The sequence below is a fragment of the Bidens hawaiensis genome, unplaced genomic scaffold, assembly GCF_021521415.1.
Source record: "Bidens hawaiensis isolate Kalapana, Puna unplaced genomic scaffold, B.hawaiensis_p1.1 tig00034178_1, whole genome shotgun sequence".
NCBI classification, from domain to species: domain Eukaryota; kingdom Viridiplantae; phylum Streptophyta; class Magnoliopsida; order Asterales; family Asteraceae; genus Bidens; species Bidens hawaiensis.
Window position 1 is genome coordinate 139,526 of NW_027495890.1, and position 18,206 is coordinate 157,731.

General features: G+C 33.9%; 2 protein-coding genes across 2 annotated transcripts; both read right to left on the reverse strand.

Moving 5' to 3' along the window:
• Positions 1–2,797: 2,797 nt before the first annotated feature.
• Positions 2,798–8,314, reverse strand: LOC143585823 (uncharacterized). The gene is made up of 7 exons (XM_077067515.1): positions 8,165–8,314; positions 8,051–8,082; positions 4,630–4,727; positions 4,449–4,531; positions 4,286–4,363; positions 4,122–4,220; positions 2,798–3,320 (listed from the first exon to the last, which is right to left on the reverse strand). Exons 1-7 carry the CDS (start codon positions 8,246–8,248, stop codon positions 3,075–3,077), a joined length of 720 nt encoding a protein of 239 aa, XP_076923630.1. The 5' UTR covers positions 8,249–8,314; the 3' UTR covers positions 2,798–3,074.
• A 1,617-nt stretch (positions 8,315–9,931) lies between these two features.
• LOC143585833 (uncharacterized) lies at positions 9,932–13,716 on the reverse strand. Its single transcript, XM_077067522.1, has 5 exons — positions 13,704–13,716; positions 11,273–11,458; positions 10,952–11,028; positions 10,694–10,789; positions 9,932–9,985 (listed from the first exon to the last, which is right to left on the reverse strand). Exons 1-5 carry the CDS (start codon positions 13,714–13,716, stop codon positions 9,932–9,934), a joined length of 426 nt encoding a protein of 141 aa, XP_076923637.1.
• Between the last annotated feature and the right edge of the window lie 4,490 nt (positions 13,717–18,206).

Here is an 18,206-nt window from a genome sequence, read left to right on the forward strand (position 1 = left end):
TTGCTTGGTACAAGTTAACTATATTTTGGCTCAAAATTTGTTACGGGTAAAAATGGGTAATCTGAGTATTTTTAAAAGTTTGAGAATGCAAATCTTAATCAAATTTGTAAGGGTTCAAAGTGTTGACTTGAAAATGTCAAACGGATGAAAGTTAGAATTTTAAACATGATTCGGGTTTCAAATTTATTTTCAAGAGTATTTTTGAAAATAATCAAAAGGTTCGGGATTGGCAAATTGACTACTTTTTCCTCGACTATTAAAATTTAAGAAAAAATAGCGAACACTTCTGACATGCCACCACTAGACCTATCAATTTTTTAGCTTTTATCAAATTTGAAACATTTATGTTAGCATCAACCTCCTTCAGTAGTGATCAAAATGTTGTATGGGAATACTGTAATGCAAAACTATGCTAAAATGAAGCAAATATTTACAAAATTGAATGGGTTAATATGTTATTTTTTATCTTGTCATTATTGCAAAGTCAAGAAGCCCTTTCAAATTTATCAAAATCTTTTTCATAGTGTAGCTCACAAAAGTGTAGTTCCTGAAGAACATATGCCGTAACAATTTATTACTGTTCTTTCTTTATATGGGTGGTAAATTGATAAATATATCAATAAAAGTAATGCTCCATTTATATTTAGACGGAGTGGTCAAAATTACTATTGTATGAGAAGTCTTCTTCCTGAAATTGGTTCATAACCAAAATTCTTTCAATTATATATATATGATAGATACTAAAAATGAAATTTCCAATATAATGAGCATTCTCATATATGTATTTTCACACACATTTTTTTTATAAATTTATTTATTTTTTTGAAAAAAATCATTTCGTGATATATATGAAATCAATTTATATACACATAGTATAATACAAGAATAGATATAATACATTTTTTCATATACGTTATGTCATTATCTGTTTTATTTGCAACTTTATAATTTAAATCATCCTGAAAGCTAGTGTTATAAACATAACATACAAAATAACAAGATGAACACCAATCTTACCAAACCAAATATCTTTTTAAGCCCAAAATTTAATCCATTAAAACTTGCACAATACATATGTGCCTCATATATAATGAATATTAGTAAGAGAGTGGTGTAAGCTATTACATAGTCGTCTTATGTATTAAACGTGTGTATATGTTTGTAGTTTTTACAGCAGGAAATAACTCAATAAGCACCATATAATGCCGTGTTTACAAGGTGATTTTGTAGATATGGAAGGCTAGAAACACGCTAGTATTTAAGCGGGATGCTTGCTCAACAAATTTATTTCCTGCTGTAAAAAAAGTTAAAAACTATAAACACCACTGATCTCTTACTAATATTCATTATATGTGGATGTATGTATTGTGCAGTTACAGTTTGCTACTTAATATTGGCTTTGTACTTAACAGCCCTCTCTCCATACATTTAAATTCATAGCTTCAATCATTTAATATATGTACTATTTTGTAATTTTAGAATAATGTAAACACAGATTGAAAGAAACCAAAATAGGCAAGTGAAAAGCTGATGAAAGAAGATACATAATGAAAGACAGAGCTCTGACTTCTATATCAGTTGTACAACTACCAGTTGAATCACACTTAAGATGGTTGTTAAAGCTGAGGTGGTGCACCATAACGCTGGCTACAACGGCGTTAATGTGTTAGTTAACACAATAACTAGCGTTATGACACGAAAAAGATGGAGCCACCCACTAACAAGCAATAAATCATTTTTTTTTAATTTTTTGTTTCTTTTTCTTTAGTTTCTCCACCATCAATAACTAGATTGTTAACCCACAACACCCTAGTGAACGAGTGAGTTAGTTAAAGCTCCACTGTCTACGTGGCAGGTTCGTGATGCTTTAACTAACCCAACCATAACAACCAGACTTAATATTGTAATTATAGTCACCACTTCAATTTCATCACCACTCAGCTTCCAAATATGAAGGCATTCACCATGTCAGACATACACAAATTGTATCTTCATGATTCTAAATTTCTAATGATAGGTGGTTCGCATAGACAATCGATGTTGTTACTGGATGCGAATGCATGGAGTGGCGTTTTGACCTCTATGAGGTATAGGTTACACAAACTCTAGTAATATTGGCAAGTCATTAATATCATTGCATAAAAAAAGCCTTAATTTTTAGACTTTGCTTAGGGCCTCCAAAAATTGAGTCACGACTGCTCGAAGATAATGTATTATTATGGGAGAAGCTATGAATCGCCTAGACCACTAATCAACCGCCTAGACCGTTCACTATGAATCTTCATACCTAAAATCCTATTTAAAGGTCCTTGAGCAGGGCTATACGACTATTAAAATGGAATGATCAAATCTTAAACGTCCGTTCATAAGTTGAAACGACGATGTGCATACACTAGACACCCTTTAGAGATTGCATCTAGTATAACGATGTCCCATACAGAAACACCCAATATTATTAGTACTGTCATTATTATAGTGATGTGATGTTGTAACTTGTAACATCAATCTTTTCCTTATTAATAAAAACAAGTATTTCAAAAAGACACACGCAAATTTTATGAAAAACAGTAACAAGGTACAAAAAATTCTGGCAATGTCTCATGTACCTACCAATTACTGGCATTGTAATGTCACAAATACATGAAATGTCTTGTGTCAATGTTTGATAGTGCATTTACCATTTTACCTTGCCTACCAAAACCATTTTCCCCTTGCCTTACTATTTTGATTTAATTTATGAATGACAAGCCCACAATATATAAATCATATAATAAAGTTTTCAGTTTTTTGGTGAAAACTTTAAGATGGTTTTTGCAATAGCAGGCAAGGAATCTAGTACATTTTCTGACACACTTGGCAGTTTCTATAAACATATTAATTATTTTTAAAAAACTTTTAAAATGGTGGAATGACTTTAATGAAAAAAAAAGATACATTTAATAATCCTAACTTTTTCTTGTGACCTTTTAGAAATCTAACAGCAACAAAAGCATATAACAAAATGTATGTATGTATGTATGTATCTATCAAATTACATACCTAGTAGTTTGAGCACTCACATAAAGTCAACCACGTTAGTCAAACCCGGCACCGGTCCAGCTGGATCCTCGATTCTTGGGGACTGCTCCGATTCCTTTAGCTCCTCTACCTTGCATTGTGGTTTTCTTCTTCCCTCTGCCTTCTACATCTCCGGTTGTCTTTTTATTATTATTATTATTTTCCACATCAGTCTTGGTTGATTCAGTAGGTGGTTCCACAACATTAGGAACTGATGCATTTGAACTTGTGGAGGTTGATGCGGGTCCCGGTTGATTCTCGGCCTACAAGAAACCGTTATTGTGTAGATATTATTATAATTTCAACATGTATGTAATACTATTACAACATCTGGAATCGGTGACTCCACAAATGCATAGGTGTCACCGATGTGCGGCTTCGTTTATGGGGGTGTTTCCGGCTATGTTTGTGACCATTTTTCATTTTTTAAACATTATGAAAATAATGCATATATATTACCGTTATAAACATAAATATATAAATCTATAAACTTATTAACTTAAAAAGTCATATATTATTAAGCTTTTATAAAAGAAACTAATAAGGTTTAGAAAATTATACAATTTATAATATGTCAACTAAATAAACTTTTATAATACTAATTTATGTAAATTTTAATAACTTGTAAAAAATTAAAGCGGCTATATAAAATTATAAATATACAACTTATTAAACATTTCAATTTATTTTGAACCACAGACGTTATCCCACCTATACTATTGCACACTTACCTCTACCAAGTGGGCTAGCCTCACACTGGCTATAAAACGATTCAATACATTTTATCATATTTTTTTATTTTATTTATGTAAAATCTAAACTTTATTAAATTTAATTATACGATATTAAAAACTAGACGGTTTATAATATATAGTTTGGTTATGACAAATATATGTAAAAAGTGGTGATGATATGGAACGGAAGGACGTTTGTGAAGGATGGTGCATTGAAGAGAAAATGTCTTTTAAGGATGGATATTTTGCTGATGTGGCTGGTGACTGGGCACGTTTGCAGGCATTTGTGAGAGTCTCTTATTGTTGAAAACGAAATGAAAGAAGACTTACAGTTCCTACAAGTGCGGCTGATTTTCTTGGATTCAAAGCCTCGAGCCTCCTTTTTAGTTCCTCTAGTCTAGCAAACTGAGAGTTACTGCTTTCTTGGACCTATGAAAGAGAAGTGAGAATGCAATAATAACTGAAACATGAAAATAATGGTAACTGTGAAGTACCAGATTATTCAAATCTTCACATAGTTTCTGCTTGACTGCTTCTTCATCTTTCACTGCCTTTGTTGCAGCTTCCCAAGCCTGAAACATACAGAATTATTTATTTATTTGGCCATAGGCTACGATTACATATGCAAATATTCTAATATTAACTGAAAGTATAAACCTTTTTTGCTTCTTCTTCCTTCAACTTTGCAAAACGAATCCTTTCGGTTGACAATTCAATTTTCTTTCTCATGTGTTCAAGTGCTACAATATATTAATGTAAACAAGATAAAAGTAACACTTAGCATACACAAGTGAAGACCAACAAAGGGCCAAATGGGAAAAACAGATAGTGTACCAACCGGCTTTCTTTGGCCCTGCTGTGAGTTTCATCTCCATTGTGAGATTTGAAAGCTCTCGCTCAACATCACGGATTTTTGAATAATTTTCGTCAATGTATCTGAAAGTTACAAAATCAGGAGTAACAACTAACAACTTATAATGGAACAAGTTGAATAGAAATATGCTCATACACATTATGCTAAATATACGGTAATGATGATCCTAATGAACATAAAATGCAGTTACTTGTAAGCTTGACATTTTAGATATTATCCATCAAAGAGAACCAATTATCAAAGGAAAGCAGGTCTGGACATACACTGTCACTAGTTAATAATAGTCAATCTGCCAATGAGATGCAGGACTAGGGGTATAAGCAAGCTGACTAAACTCGAGTTTGGCTTTTGAACTTACGGAGCTAGAGCTCATGAGTAGTTTTTCAAACTTGAGCTCAACTCGTGTGATATTTATTATTTAATTTATATATATTTTTCATTTTTTATACATATTTTAACTGTAATTGTCATATAGAAGATATAACATAATATATCTTATTTAATTATTTTTGTCATAATATTATACACAATAACAATTATTATACAAATATATATTTAATATATTAAATAAAAATTATATAAATGATAGGGTCGTTTAGGATTGTGAGCTAGCTCGAAACTGTATAGGTAAAGCTCGGGCTCGGGCTCGTTAATTAAACAAGCTTGTTTTTAGGCTTGAGCTCATTTAAGCTCAAGTCGATTCAAGCTTTTAGTGAGCCAATCTCAAGTAGCTCACAAGCGACTTGGCTTGTTTACACCCCTATGCAGGACACTGTCAATTCAGTATGAGGGAACATAAGAGGTTAAGCAAAAGAAAATCCTTCATGTCATGTCATCAGAGAGTATTGACCTTCTCTTCTTGCCTAAGGAAGAAACTCTTACTCAAACTTATATGAGGATCAATTTTCTAATCAAGGGCATGAGAAGCTAGAACATCTCCAAGGATGAACTCACTCTGGTGAACAAGTTCATAAGCCATAAAGATACATAATCACTGCTCTCATAAGTGGGCAAAAAAACTTAAATCATTATATGAAACAATGATAAATCATGAGCAGCAGAAGAGAAGTTCTAAAGGAAAATCCAAATAAAGATCAAAAGAGGTGATGATACTTCAGAACTAATTAAGGAATCTGATGATCCTAATGATGATGGGATTGCTCTGATGCCCAGAAAGTTCAGAAAGATGTTCTCCAAGAGAATATTCAATAATGGAAACACGCTCCACATGAAGAAAAGTCATATCTAAGCCAGCGTTTGACTCTGAATGTTTCAATCATAAGACAATTGGTCTTAATTGGATATGACACAAGAGGCTTTCTCACCTCAACTCAAAAACATCAATCAGTTTGTCACATCAAAAGGTCTCCCTCAGATCTCACACTATATATGTTGGAACTTTATGTGAAAAAAGGTGGATCCTGAGTTTTTAAAAACTATGTTGTTGGAACTCCATAACAAAATGGTGTTGCATAAAAGAGAAATAGAACCATAAATGAAGCTGCTAGATCATTTCTTAGTGAAGCAAATCTCAAACCTCACTTGAGGGAAGAAGCTTGTAATACTAGTTAAGTAGTTATACATAAAAATTGATCAATCATTGTAAAAAGCCACAAGAAGACACCTTATTGTCATAAACTGCCTAAATTTTAATTTGTAATGTCAGGATCCCTGAATTTTCTAGTGCTTTCTTGAAGCATTATGGCCATAGGAAAATTCAATATTATTATGAGACTTCTAGCCACATTATTCCATGGATATCTCTGGGAAAGCCTAGATATATCATGTGAGTTATGCTAGACCTTTTTAAGGATTATTCTAGATAGGTACATTCTAGATTAGCCTAGTGAGTCAGCAAGGCCATCGTTGGCGTAAGTGGCCACACTAACCCTTTAGTTCCGCTAGTCAAAGTCCTAAAACCAACTATGTTATGGGAGATGGCCAGATGGGACATTACATGGAGTCTTGGAGAGAGTAAACATCGTATATGACACAATTAAAATCAAGACGGTTCCAAGGTACTTTTTGGGCACTGCAACATTATATTGGTGTCATAAGCACAACGACATCGAAAGAGGTACACACACTATGAAAACTTGGGCAAACTGAGAAACTCAAGAGGCACTATGAAAAACCGGAATATGTACAAGATGAAGCCAAGAGTTGACTTTGTAAATTACATCAAACAAGGAATTTACAATAACATCAACTGTAAGCTGTCTCGTCTAACAAGCACATGTTTTATTTGCAATGGTAAACACCAAGCACGATTTTATCCCGTAAGAGGGAGCCATGCACACTATGATACCCCAACAATAGGACTACCGAAAAAGCAAACTAGAGGCACGTTTACGGTCATTACAACTTCTCAACACAATAGCCACACAGAGTAAGACATCTAACAAAGGTGAATAATACAAAGATCAAGCAATTTATTTCAACATTGAGCACTTACCTAACTTATTCATGTTACAACATAAGATCCTAAGCAAAGAACAATTCAATGGTCAACTAATTAGAATCATACCAAATAAGCTCCACAAACCCTAATTATACTAAATATTCCTAACTACTAAGTAAACAAAACAACAAATGTTTTATTCGCAACAGTAAACACTAAACACGACTTTGTCCCGTAAGAGCGGGCCATGCACACTATGATACCCCAATGATAAGACTACCTAACAAAACGAACTAGAGGCACCTTTACGGTAATTACAACTTCTCAACTCAATGGCAAACACAGAGTAAAACATCTAACATAGATCCTAAGCAGTTAATGCGAAAAATTATCGAATATCGGTCGAGGACCGATATTTGAGATATCGGTTATCACGCTGGGATATCGGTAATTTTAATATCATGCAACATTTATATATATAGCACTTTAACGCTAACAATTCAGTATACTCTCCTACTATTAACTATCCTTTTGCAACTTGCAAAACACTAACAATTGTAGCAAGTAGGAACTGATTAAGACTCTAACATTAAACACTAAAAGTTGAAAATTAAGACTTAAAACACTTATATCAGGAATATCGGAGATATATCTTTAAAATATCGGTCAAATCGCCTATATTCTCGGTACCGATATTCTGACCGATATCTCACATGAGGATCGATAACCGAGATACCACCGATATTGACTGCATAGCAATATAGCATAGATGAAGCAAATATGTCAGCATTGAGCATTTATTTCACTTCCTTCAATTGTTCTTGTTATAGCATAATTAATAATTATATAAGTTCCTAATTACTATGTAAATAGCAGGCGAAGCTTACAATGCTAAATGCAATTATTAATAATTAATAAAACAGATCAGATCTAAACACAAATTCATTGATAAATAGAATTAGAATTAGAATTAAACTAACTTACTTTCTCAATTGAAGTTGTTCTTCTTCAATCATCTGAAAACAATAACACAACAACAACAACACGCAATTGTCATAATCAATAGATACAATTAAAACCTATACATATAACACTTACTCGCTCGGTGTGAGCGATGACAGGCGATTCGCGAACGAGGCCGTCAGGTCCAATCTCCGTAGCCAGTGAAGGATTGATCGCCATTGTTGATACTGTGGATCGGATCTATATTATTATTATTATTATTATTATTATTATTAATGAATATGGATTTAGAAGAAGAAGATGGTTTAGAAAGGGGTTTGGAGTGTAAAACTAACTAAATCTGAGTGGTGACGTAAGCATAACTGCATAAGAAGCGTGTGAATTTGTTAGTTACAATCAAAATCACAACTCACATGCCACGATGGATATGCTTTGAGTGCGGTTTAAAACAGATTATGTAGAAACTGTTTAACACTCAAAACCGGATTGGGTTGAAAGTGATTTGGTTTGGTCAACAAAAGTCAAAACCTGTTTATAATCGATTTCGGTTTGAGTTGAAACAAGTTAAGAAGACTAGGTTTTGATTCGGGTTTTTATTAGTTTCGGTTCGGGTTGTGACCGGTTTTGATGGAGATAACTACAAACCGGTTCCGAACCTATGGTTTCAATTGGTTTCAAACAGGTTCTGTTTCGGTTCAATTTTTAGGTCGGTTCGGTTAACCAGTTTATTTGCCCACCTCTATCGCCAACGCTAACGCAAAAAATTATCACACCCATTGACTAAACGTAGTGCGGCGTTGTTCCGTCGAAGTCATAGGGCTTTATACAAAAGGTGGCTGGTGTGGTGGTATAAACCCATTGCAATCGTTACGCTAACATCCAAAACCGACAAGTATATTAGGTTCGTTACTAGATTAGTCATTATTTCTAAATATTCAACTTAGTCTCAAATTGGTCGTTGTTTTTATAATTGATTTGTTGCCATTTTCAAGTATCAGTTGTTGATGATTTGGTTTTGTTCTTGATTCACGATTCACAGCCTAGATTGTTGAGTGCTTAGAGTCGGGTATCATCATCATCATCGTACTCAGTAAACCCATCAATAGTAAAGCTATGGTAAGGTCTGAGGAGGGTAAGATGTAGACAATCTTTTCTACCCCACAGGAATAAAGAGGCTACTTCTAGTGAGACCCCCGACTCGATAGTGGTTTTGCATCAAGCCTTGGGCATAAGGCACATAGCACTCGATCATCGGGACCCCGGCCGATTGGTGCATGTACCCTTGTCTTTCGGTTATCAACGCCACCACATGATGTTTGATTAACCTTCAGCCAATTTTAAAGCTATTTTCACGAAATTAGTAAAATAACGACAAAATTAGTGCAGTTTCACTTTTCCCCACTTGCACACACATATATGCATTAGAGTAAGGTATCAGCTGTTGAATTGTAAATAAATTGCAAGGACAAAAGTGATATTTAGATATAAAAGATCTTTATTAGTTGTGTATAGAATTGTCTGAGTGAATGAATTACAAATGAACGAATATGATATTTATATGTATGTGTGTTGAAAAGGTGTGATCAAGAGACACCTCTTTGGGCTAACAAGTTAATTATCCTAGATATTAATTCATCCTTAATTTTGTACAATGTAATCAAAATAATAATAATTTATGTCTAGATAGGATTATAACAAATATTTATTTAACAAGATCCAAACCAAACCACTGAACAAAACTACAACTTTAACATTAATCACACCTCTTACCATTATTTGTGAATGCACCCTAGCTCCAATATTAGTTAAGACTGAAATATATATTTGTACTCTCAAGTCTCAACTGAACTTGCTTCTTTATTTGAATCAATGCTCTACATGGACTATGGCTTGCATCAAAATTTAAACTACAGCATGATTTAATATCTTACTATCCGACTCCACATCGATACATGGCTAAACCAATAATAAAAAACAGATCAAACATTGAGATTTTCGCTTGAACATAAAAACCGAAAGTATAATAAGTTGAAGAAGCAAATCATCTCCATTAATTCATCTCCTGAACTTTATGTTGAATCAAATTATCCAAATCATCTTCCCCACCATTCACAACCTAACAAGTTGAAGAAGCAAGATATAAATGGTTCAAAGGAATACATCGTTATATGTGTTTTTCAAATCTATATGAACAAATACGACCATTGATTAACCAATGAACAAATTAGACCTAATATTGAACAAATCTGACCACAGATGATGAGAATATCTTATAAAGTTATATTTTAGTGTTTTTAGTAACAGACAGCTCGCATACGTGATATGTGGATCAGACATCACATCACGACACGCTTTTTAAAACCAAATTACTAACTAACACCAACCCGAGTAATGAACAATGTGTTTTATTTGAAATAAAAGGTATCCATACAAAAAGGTAGGGTCGGCCATTTAGACACGTACATGAATACATGACACAAAACCTACACGACCTTAACAGGTTTCGTGTACTAAATAGGTAGACATGAATCAACCTGTTAAATTTCGTGTTTCATGTCTTATTGTGTACGGGTATACACAATATGTCAGCCCTACAAAAAGTTAGCTTAACTATAGTCTATAGGCAAGAACGAAAGAGACCATAAAAGGATATTGAGATAATACAGGTATGTCTTGATTAACTTCTTGCCTTAGTCGTTCAATCGAGGCGAAGTTACCTTCCAAACATTCTTTATGCATGCTGATCAAGTTCTCTGCCATCTAATGAGTAACAACATATCAAAACTTCAAGAAACACAACATTTGAATGGCAGGCAATACATGAACATAAAAGAGGGCCATTCTTTATATATGGGCAAGATGATCATTTGTCAACTAGCAATAAACATAAACAAAAATTATAGACGTGCCGTGCATACGTACCTCCTCAACGCTACCATCACGAATCTCATATCTAAGAGTGATCATAAAGTAATCAAGTAAAACCCCCAGATATTCCTCTGATAGAATAGACAAATTAATTAAAAAAGTTACAAAAGCGATACCATTATGTTCGTTTACGTCTATAAACCGTTCATTTAGGTTTTAAGTGAACGAACATAAACAAACACAAACATGTCCACTTTCTTAATGAACTATCATGAAAAGGTTAAATGTAAAAAACATGAACATGCATACCAACATTCGTGTTTGTTCAGTTCATTTACAGGCTTATACAATTAAACAAAAGTAGTAAATAATTACCACAAGGTTTGGTTAGCCATTGAAAGATATCAACGGGAAGCTGTTGTGCTTTCTGAGGTCCATGCGAATGATTCCATATAGCCTTCTGAAGGTGACTCCATCTACCAAGAAGCAAATCGATGCCTTCTTTGAGCTCGTTAACAGCCTCGGGTGTTAGTTGAGCAGCCATTGCAATTGCAAATTCCCCTACAAAACCGTACGTATGTGTAGTAAAACTACGTTTTCAATATATCACTATGAATCTATGATATATATTAATAAAAATCCCTATTTTTATTAACTTGTGTCTTGCACTCCAAGGCATTAATTAGAAATTACCAACAAGTTCATGCCAACATCCAAAACCGACACGTATATTAATTAAGATAATAAAATCCTAGCATCCAAAACCGACACGTATATTAATATGGATTTTTATTAATATATATCATAAACCCTATGTGTGTATGTTATTAAGTCAATAACAGAATCATTGTCACATTAGAATAGAAATATTCAGAGAAAATATTTCATATAAACATTAACATATTTATTCTAATATTAATAAGATCATTGTAAAATCAGAATAGATAGGTATAATTATGTTTATTTGATGAATAAGAGATATTCTTGTATAGCATAGGGAAAATTAATGAGATATATCTTTGTGGAAAATAATATTCTTCGCGGTTCTTAGCTTGGGTCAGGTCAGGTCGGGCCTCGACCCACCTAGCTTTTTCGCTCATTAGTTCAGTTTTTTGGAAAAATAAAAAATATATATATTTATTGAGCCAGGCCCACTTAGATTATTTGCACAAGATCCGCCACAACTTCCACTCCAAGGCATTAATTAGAAATTGTTAAAACGTTTACGCTAACATCAAAACCAACATGCAATATATTAAAATCCCTATTTTCTTTTACACTTCAAGGCATTAATTAGAAATTGGCAACACGTTTATGCTAAAACAAAAAATATCAAGGTACGAGTTATTTAAACTTTGAAAGTGATTTACCGACGAGAACGAGCGTAAGTGACTTGCTGTGTAACCAAAGGTGGAATTTGAGGGTTATTTTTGGATGTAAATACTAAATAGGGCAGGAGATACGGGCTGCGGCAATTGGGCCCAGTCTTGTTGGTGTTGGGCCTGGTTAGTTGTATACGAATTACTTTACTCGATTGTTTTGTTATAAACTATCTTTTTATAAAAGATCATAATGCTTAAACTCTCATGATAGAGGTGTGATTCAAAGTTCAAACACCTCTAAAACTGTTAGTTTTTTTCGATAAAGTTTCATCTTTTTTCTTTATAAAAGATAATTTAAATGTGCTATGTTATATCCTCTTGTTATGTTCTTATCAAGTGTTCTAACTTTTTTAAGATGGATATTTTTGTGGTTGTCAACCTAGTTTTATAAAAACGTCTTGTATGATAGTTTACATGTTACTTTGTATGTCAGGCTCATGGGTTCCAGGTAGGCCCGTTTATTGTATCTATTAGCAGTATATAATATTTATTTGATGAAGTCCAAATTTTTATTTGTCGCATTTTAAGTCATATTCTTTTAACTTTTTTTTTATATGAAGCGTCTTTAAGAAATATATGGTTGCATTTTAATAATATCTTGTCCTCAACCGTAAGGAAGGTAATCGACGATCTCTCTTGTGACCTCACTCTATGGAGTGATGTGGTCACATTCGATTGGAACAAGTTAATTCCAACCAAAGTTAATCTTGTGGTTTGAAGAGCTATTCAAGGCAAAATAGCTACAAGGGATTCATTGGCCAAAAGAGGTCCTAATATTGGTTATATAGCGAATCAGTCGACCGCCTCCTTGTGTTAAGTGGAACACTAAATAAATACACATATAAACAAGATTAGTGATAGGTGCAAAAGATCTTTATTAATTGTGGATTTGTGGGTGAACGAATTACAAGTGAATATTTATATGTGTGTACGTTTTGAAAAGGTGTGGCAACTGATAAAGAGAAACCACTTGATCAAACAACTCTTAGGGTGGAACAAGTTAGTTGTTCTTAGTATTAATTGCTCCTAAATATTTATACGATATAATCAACATAATAATAACTTATAATAAGTCTAGATATAAGATTATAACAAATTTATATTCTCAATCTTCACCCTAAACTCTTTAACATTAATCACACTCTTACAAGGTTTTCTAATACATCATCACCTAATGTTTGTGAATGCGTCCTAACTCCAATATTAGTTTAGACGCCGATCAAAACGAATCTCGTCACTTTCATCCACAGATGAATTGAACACAAGGATCCATGTCTCTTCGACTCTACGTGGACTGTGGTTTGCACCAAACTTTAAACTACAACATGAATTCATAAACTAAAAACTTATGTTCTTAGTTTTTATTTCTCTTGTAACATGTAATATTACACGTGAAAGAACATATGGGATAACTAATATCTTACTATCGGACTCCATATCGATATTTGGCCAAAACAATACACTGCCAATCGATCATACAATAGATTTTTGCGTGAACATAAAAACGTAACTGAAACAGAAAGGATGATTGAAACTTCTTCACTTCGATTTTTCTTAGATAAACCCTCGTCGGTTATTGGCTATGGCCGTTAATCTTTGTTGCAGCAGAGAGAGATCAACGAATGTTGTGTCAGTAGCCTGCAAAAACAATCCTGAGAGTGTGGACTTGATATATTTAACTAGTGTTTTTCCCGCAGGTCTGTAAAACAAGGGCGGTGGTAATACGGTAAGTCGAAGCGAATTCGGTCGGTTTCAGTTGCGTGCGTGTGTTATTGTATCAGAACTAAGACAAAAATAAAACCAAAAAAAATATAAAAATTAAGGTGGAGCAATGGCGTGGCGTCGGTCGGTAAAACTCGATCATTGTAAAAGCCGACCGTTATCGATCCCGGGCGTTGAGGCGTTGAGTCTATGTGAATTCAGTCGGTTTTCATCATGTTCGTTACGGTACCGAAACTTAAAAAAACAAAATCATCGGTCGGTTTTCGTTACGGTGCTGGAACTAAAACAAAACGTGACGAGTCTACACGAATTCGGCCGGTTTCCATCACGGTACCGTAACTAAAACAAATCTTAAAAAAAAGAACAAAAACAAAATGCACATTCGATCGGTAAGTTTTCATTATGGCTAAAACTAAAACAAAACAAACAAAAAAAAAACTACCAATAGGGTACCGCAAAGTGGGGCGATCGGGGCTTTGTGGCACCAAACTTGTTAATAATATTATGTTCTCTATGCAATATAATATTTAATTAGTTAAGGAATTTACCTCTGCTTGGATAGAGTGGAGTAATCTTTTGTTTATTTTTTTGGAAGTACAGTTTATAACATCAAGTCCTTCATCAAGTAGGGCTTTAAGTATTTCTGAAAGAGCAAACCCATCTTCTATTAAGCAACTATTGATCTGAATCTCAAATGATCCTCCATTGCTAGAGCTAATGGAGACTACATTCAATAAGCTTTCTTTATCACTCTTGCCTCTCATTTTCTTGATCTTATCTCTCTTGACACTTAATATTTCAATGTTTTCTTGCATGTGTTTGATGTAGTTCACTGCCTGATCAATGCAACCGGATATTGAGCGTCTACCCTAAACACCAAATCGGACAATTATAAGTTATCTAGTTATTTTCCTAGTGGCACACCTCAATTTTAATCCATCATTTTGCTCAAAGCTCATACACAAACTAACATCAAGAATTTTTTTAATCATATCTACACAATTATAAAGTTTTTTTTTTCAATAGTAGAGGATTTAGAGAACACTAGAGTATCTTTAGGCAGACAACAAGTTTTTGAGTACATATACATATTCCGTTACCTCAACTAGCGGACTTCAATTAACTTTTGGTGAGATGACAAATCTGCTTATTGACGTAGTGGACTCGAAGAAAGTTTGAATTAAGTGCCTTTGGAAGCAAATAAATATATGAAATTTTGAAAAGGATCATTCTTCTATCGAGTCTGCTAATTCAATGCGCATACTTGTCACCTCTACAAAAGTTAATTGAAGTCCGATATTTGAGATGGGGGACTATCTAAATGTACTAAGAAATTTGTTGCTCACCTAAAAACACTTTAAATTTCTCTAAATACACCCCCCCCCCCCCCTACTAAAAAAATTCCAATTATGTAGGTTTTCATGTGTTTCATACTTGATAGAAGGGCTTTAGAAATTTATTAATAATCATAAATCAAAGTTTTTGCTTCTTGATAAAAATAGATTTGTAACTTTTGAACAAAAACAAAAACAAAGAATTAATAAACCACCTTGACTACATTGGGGGGAAGTAGACCACCAAGTGAGGCATAAAGCTTGGATATATCTTCTGTGACAATCGTCAATTTCAGGTTAACTCCGTTAACTTAACTCCGTCAATTCAAACTTAAGATCACTGAATCTATAACACACACTTCATTACATTTAAACTAGGGTTTAAATGACGCTTAACACTTACTACATGTGTAGTCTTTCGGGAATTGCACCGAAACGCAAACAGGTTGACGCAAACGATTGATGAATAAACGAAAAACGTCAAAACAATAATTATGTGATAATTATGTGTTAGACTTATGTGTTATGTGATAACATAGTATAAAACGTTAACTCAAGACATAAACTAGTTGGTTAAGTTAGAAAAACAACAATTGAAAGTGGAGGGACTTGAGTGTAACTTGTATGTCTATAAATATATCATTAACTTAAACCTAACTATTATTATTATTATTAACCCTAACCCGATCGGAACCCCACCCCCCCCCCCTCTCCTTGGCTGCCGTCCACTCTACATACACATTCAACCCTCAAATCAAGTGTTTGATTGAAGAACTAGGTGCTAGGAAGGTATAATTGATCATCCATTACATTCTTGTTGATTGATTTTGATGTTTAATGGGTTAATTGAAAACCCTAGATGAGCCGATTTCATGTATGTATGAAGTTAACATGATTGTTGTTGATTGATGATGATTTGATAACTATATTGAATCTTGTTGCATGTAAATTGTTGTGTCTTTGATTTGAGTTCAAACACAAACCCTAATCAAGTATGTAATATGTAATTGATGTGCATGGATGGTGTTTATGGAGTCTAGAGGGTCATATGAATGCATGATAGTTCATAGGTTGTTATTATGTTGAGTTTGGATGCAAACAGTTTCTGGACAGAATGTGTATTTGATGTTTAAGTGACTGTAACGAAGTGTAAACATGAAAATTGGTTGAGATTGTTGGTACTACAGTAAACTAGGCTGAGTCTGGTTTCTAAAGAATATAAACTTGTAATTTTTGGACAAGTAGAAGTTAACTTTTATGATTTTACAAAAATGTTGTGCAAAGCTGAGCTGTTAGACCTGCTGTTAGGTTATGTTGTAAATGTTATATCTCATGAACTACGAGACCAATTGGGTTGGTTCCACTTCTGGAAGTTGACTCATTGAGTTAGGAACCTAACCCAAGTGGTCTTGCATTTATTGGATTTTTCGTTGAACGGGAATTGCAAATAACATTCTGTTGCGCATGAATTTGACTGTTATGAGTTTGCTGTAATGATTTGATGATTGTGAGAAAACTATGAGGAATAAAAATGTAATAAAATATGTTCTGGAAACCTAAGACGTATGTGCTTCTGTGATGATTTTTGGTAAATTAATTGAGATGCTATGATCGGTGAAGTAGTACAATCTTTCTAGTAGGATTTCTGTCTCGGTGAAACTAGCTGCTGAGTTTTGTGAAAATGCATGAAATATGATACTTGCTAATTTATTATCGTGTTTTGACCAAATTGCCCTTGCGGGGAATAACTGCTAATTGATTGTCATAATTTGACCAAAATGCCCTTATGGGGAATAATGGCTAGTTGATTGTTAATTGTTGACCAAAATGCCCTTACGGGGAAGAATTGCTAGTAATGTACGTTATGAATACATGACACGTATATGGTTGCTTACACATGTGATGTGTCACAAAAACACTTGTTAAAGTCACACACGATTCACGAACGAAACACGAAACATGTTATGTGCATAGGTATTATGTGCCGGGTCTAGAGACTCGATAATATTCCGACACTTAGAAAAATCTCTTTGTTGTTTTAGAACGTTAGAGAGAGTTTTTCGGTGACGCGCATCTTGGTGATTTATTTTGAGAAATTCTTCGCAAACAGTGAGTTTCACTTTCCCCTCTTTAAACTGTTTTCAAACGTTTTTCACTTGGGGAAGATAACATACTCCACAACGCATTTAAGATTTTGTTATAAATTATATATCACTTGTAAAGGCTAAGTGGCAAACGAAATATTTGAAGTCCTACACATCGAACCGGTTAATATTTAGAATAGCGAGTCACTGTTGAGTAGTACTACTGGGTTTGACAAACCCCACCCAACGCTAAACTCGACTGGAGGTCGAGCGGGTGTAATTTTGGCTAACACGTACCATGGTCTGGAGGACCTGGTGACAAGGCACTTATTAAACGAGTCAGCTTCGGTATCGAACACTTAGTAATACTTGTTGTATAGACTAGCTACCTATTGATATATAATTTGACATAACACTATCTGGTAACGCAAAACGCTTAATGCAAAACGCCGTAACGTGGTTACGCAAAACGCTTAACGTAAAACGCTGAACGCAAACGCTAAACGATTTATTTTATATAACTTGTGAACTCACCAACCTTGTGTTGACACTTTTAGTATGTTATTCTCAGGTAGCCGAGGCGGGCGCGCGGTTTAGGAACATGCATTGATTGAAAACACTTTTGTTCTGCAAACTTATTTTTAACGATTATCTTTGGTTTTAAGTTGTCCTGCGTGACGCAACTTTTGATTAAAGGTTTTTACGCTTCCGCATTTAATTACTCGTAAACGTTTTCATGGTTTTGAAACTTTATTTTATGGTTTGGTTATAACTGATGATTCCGATC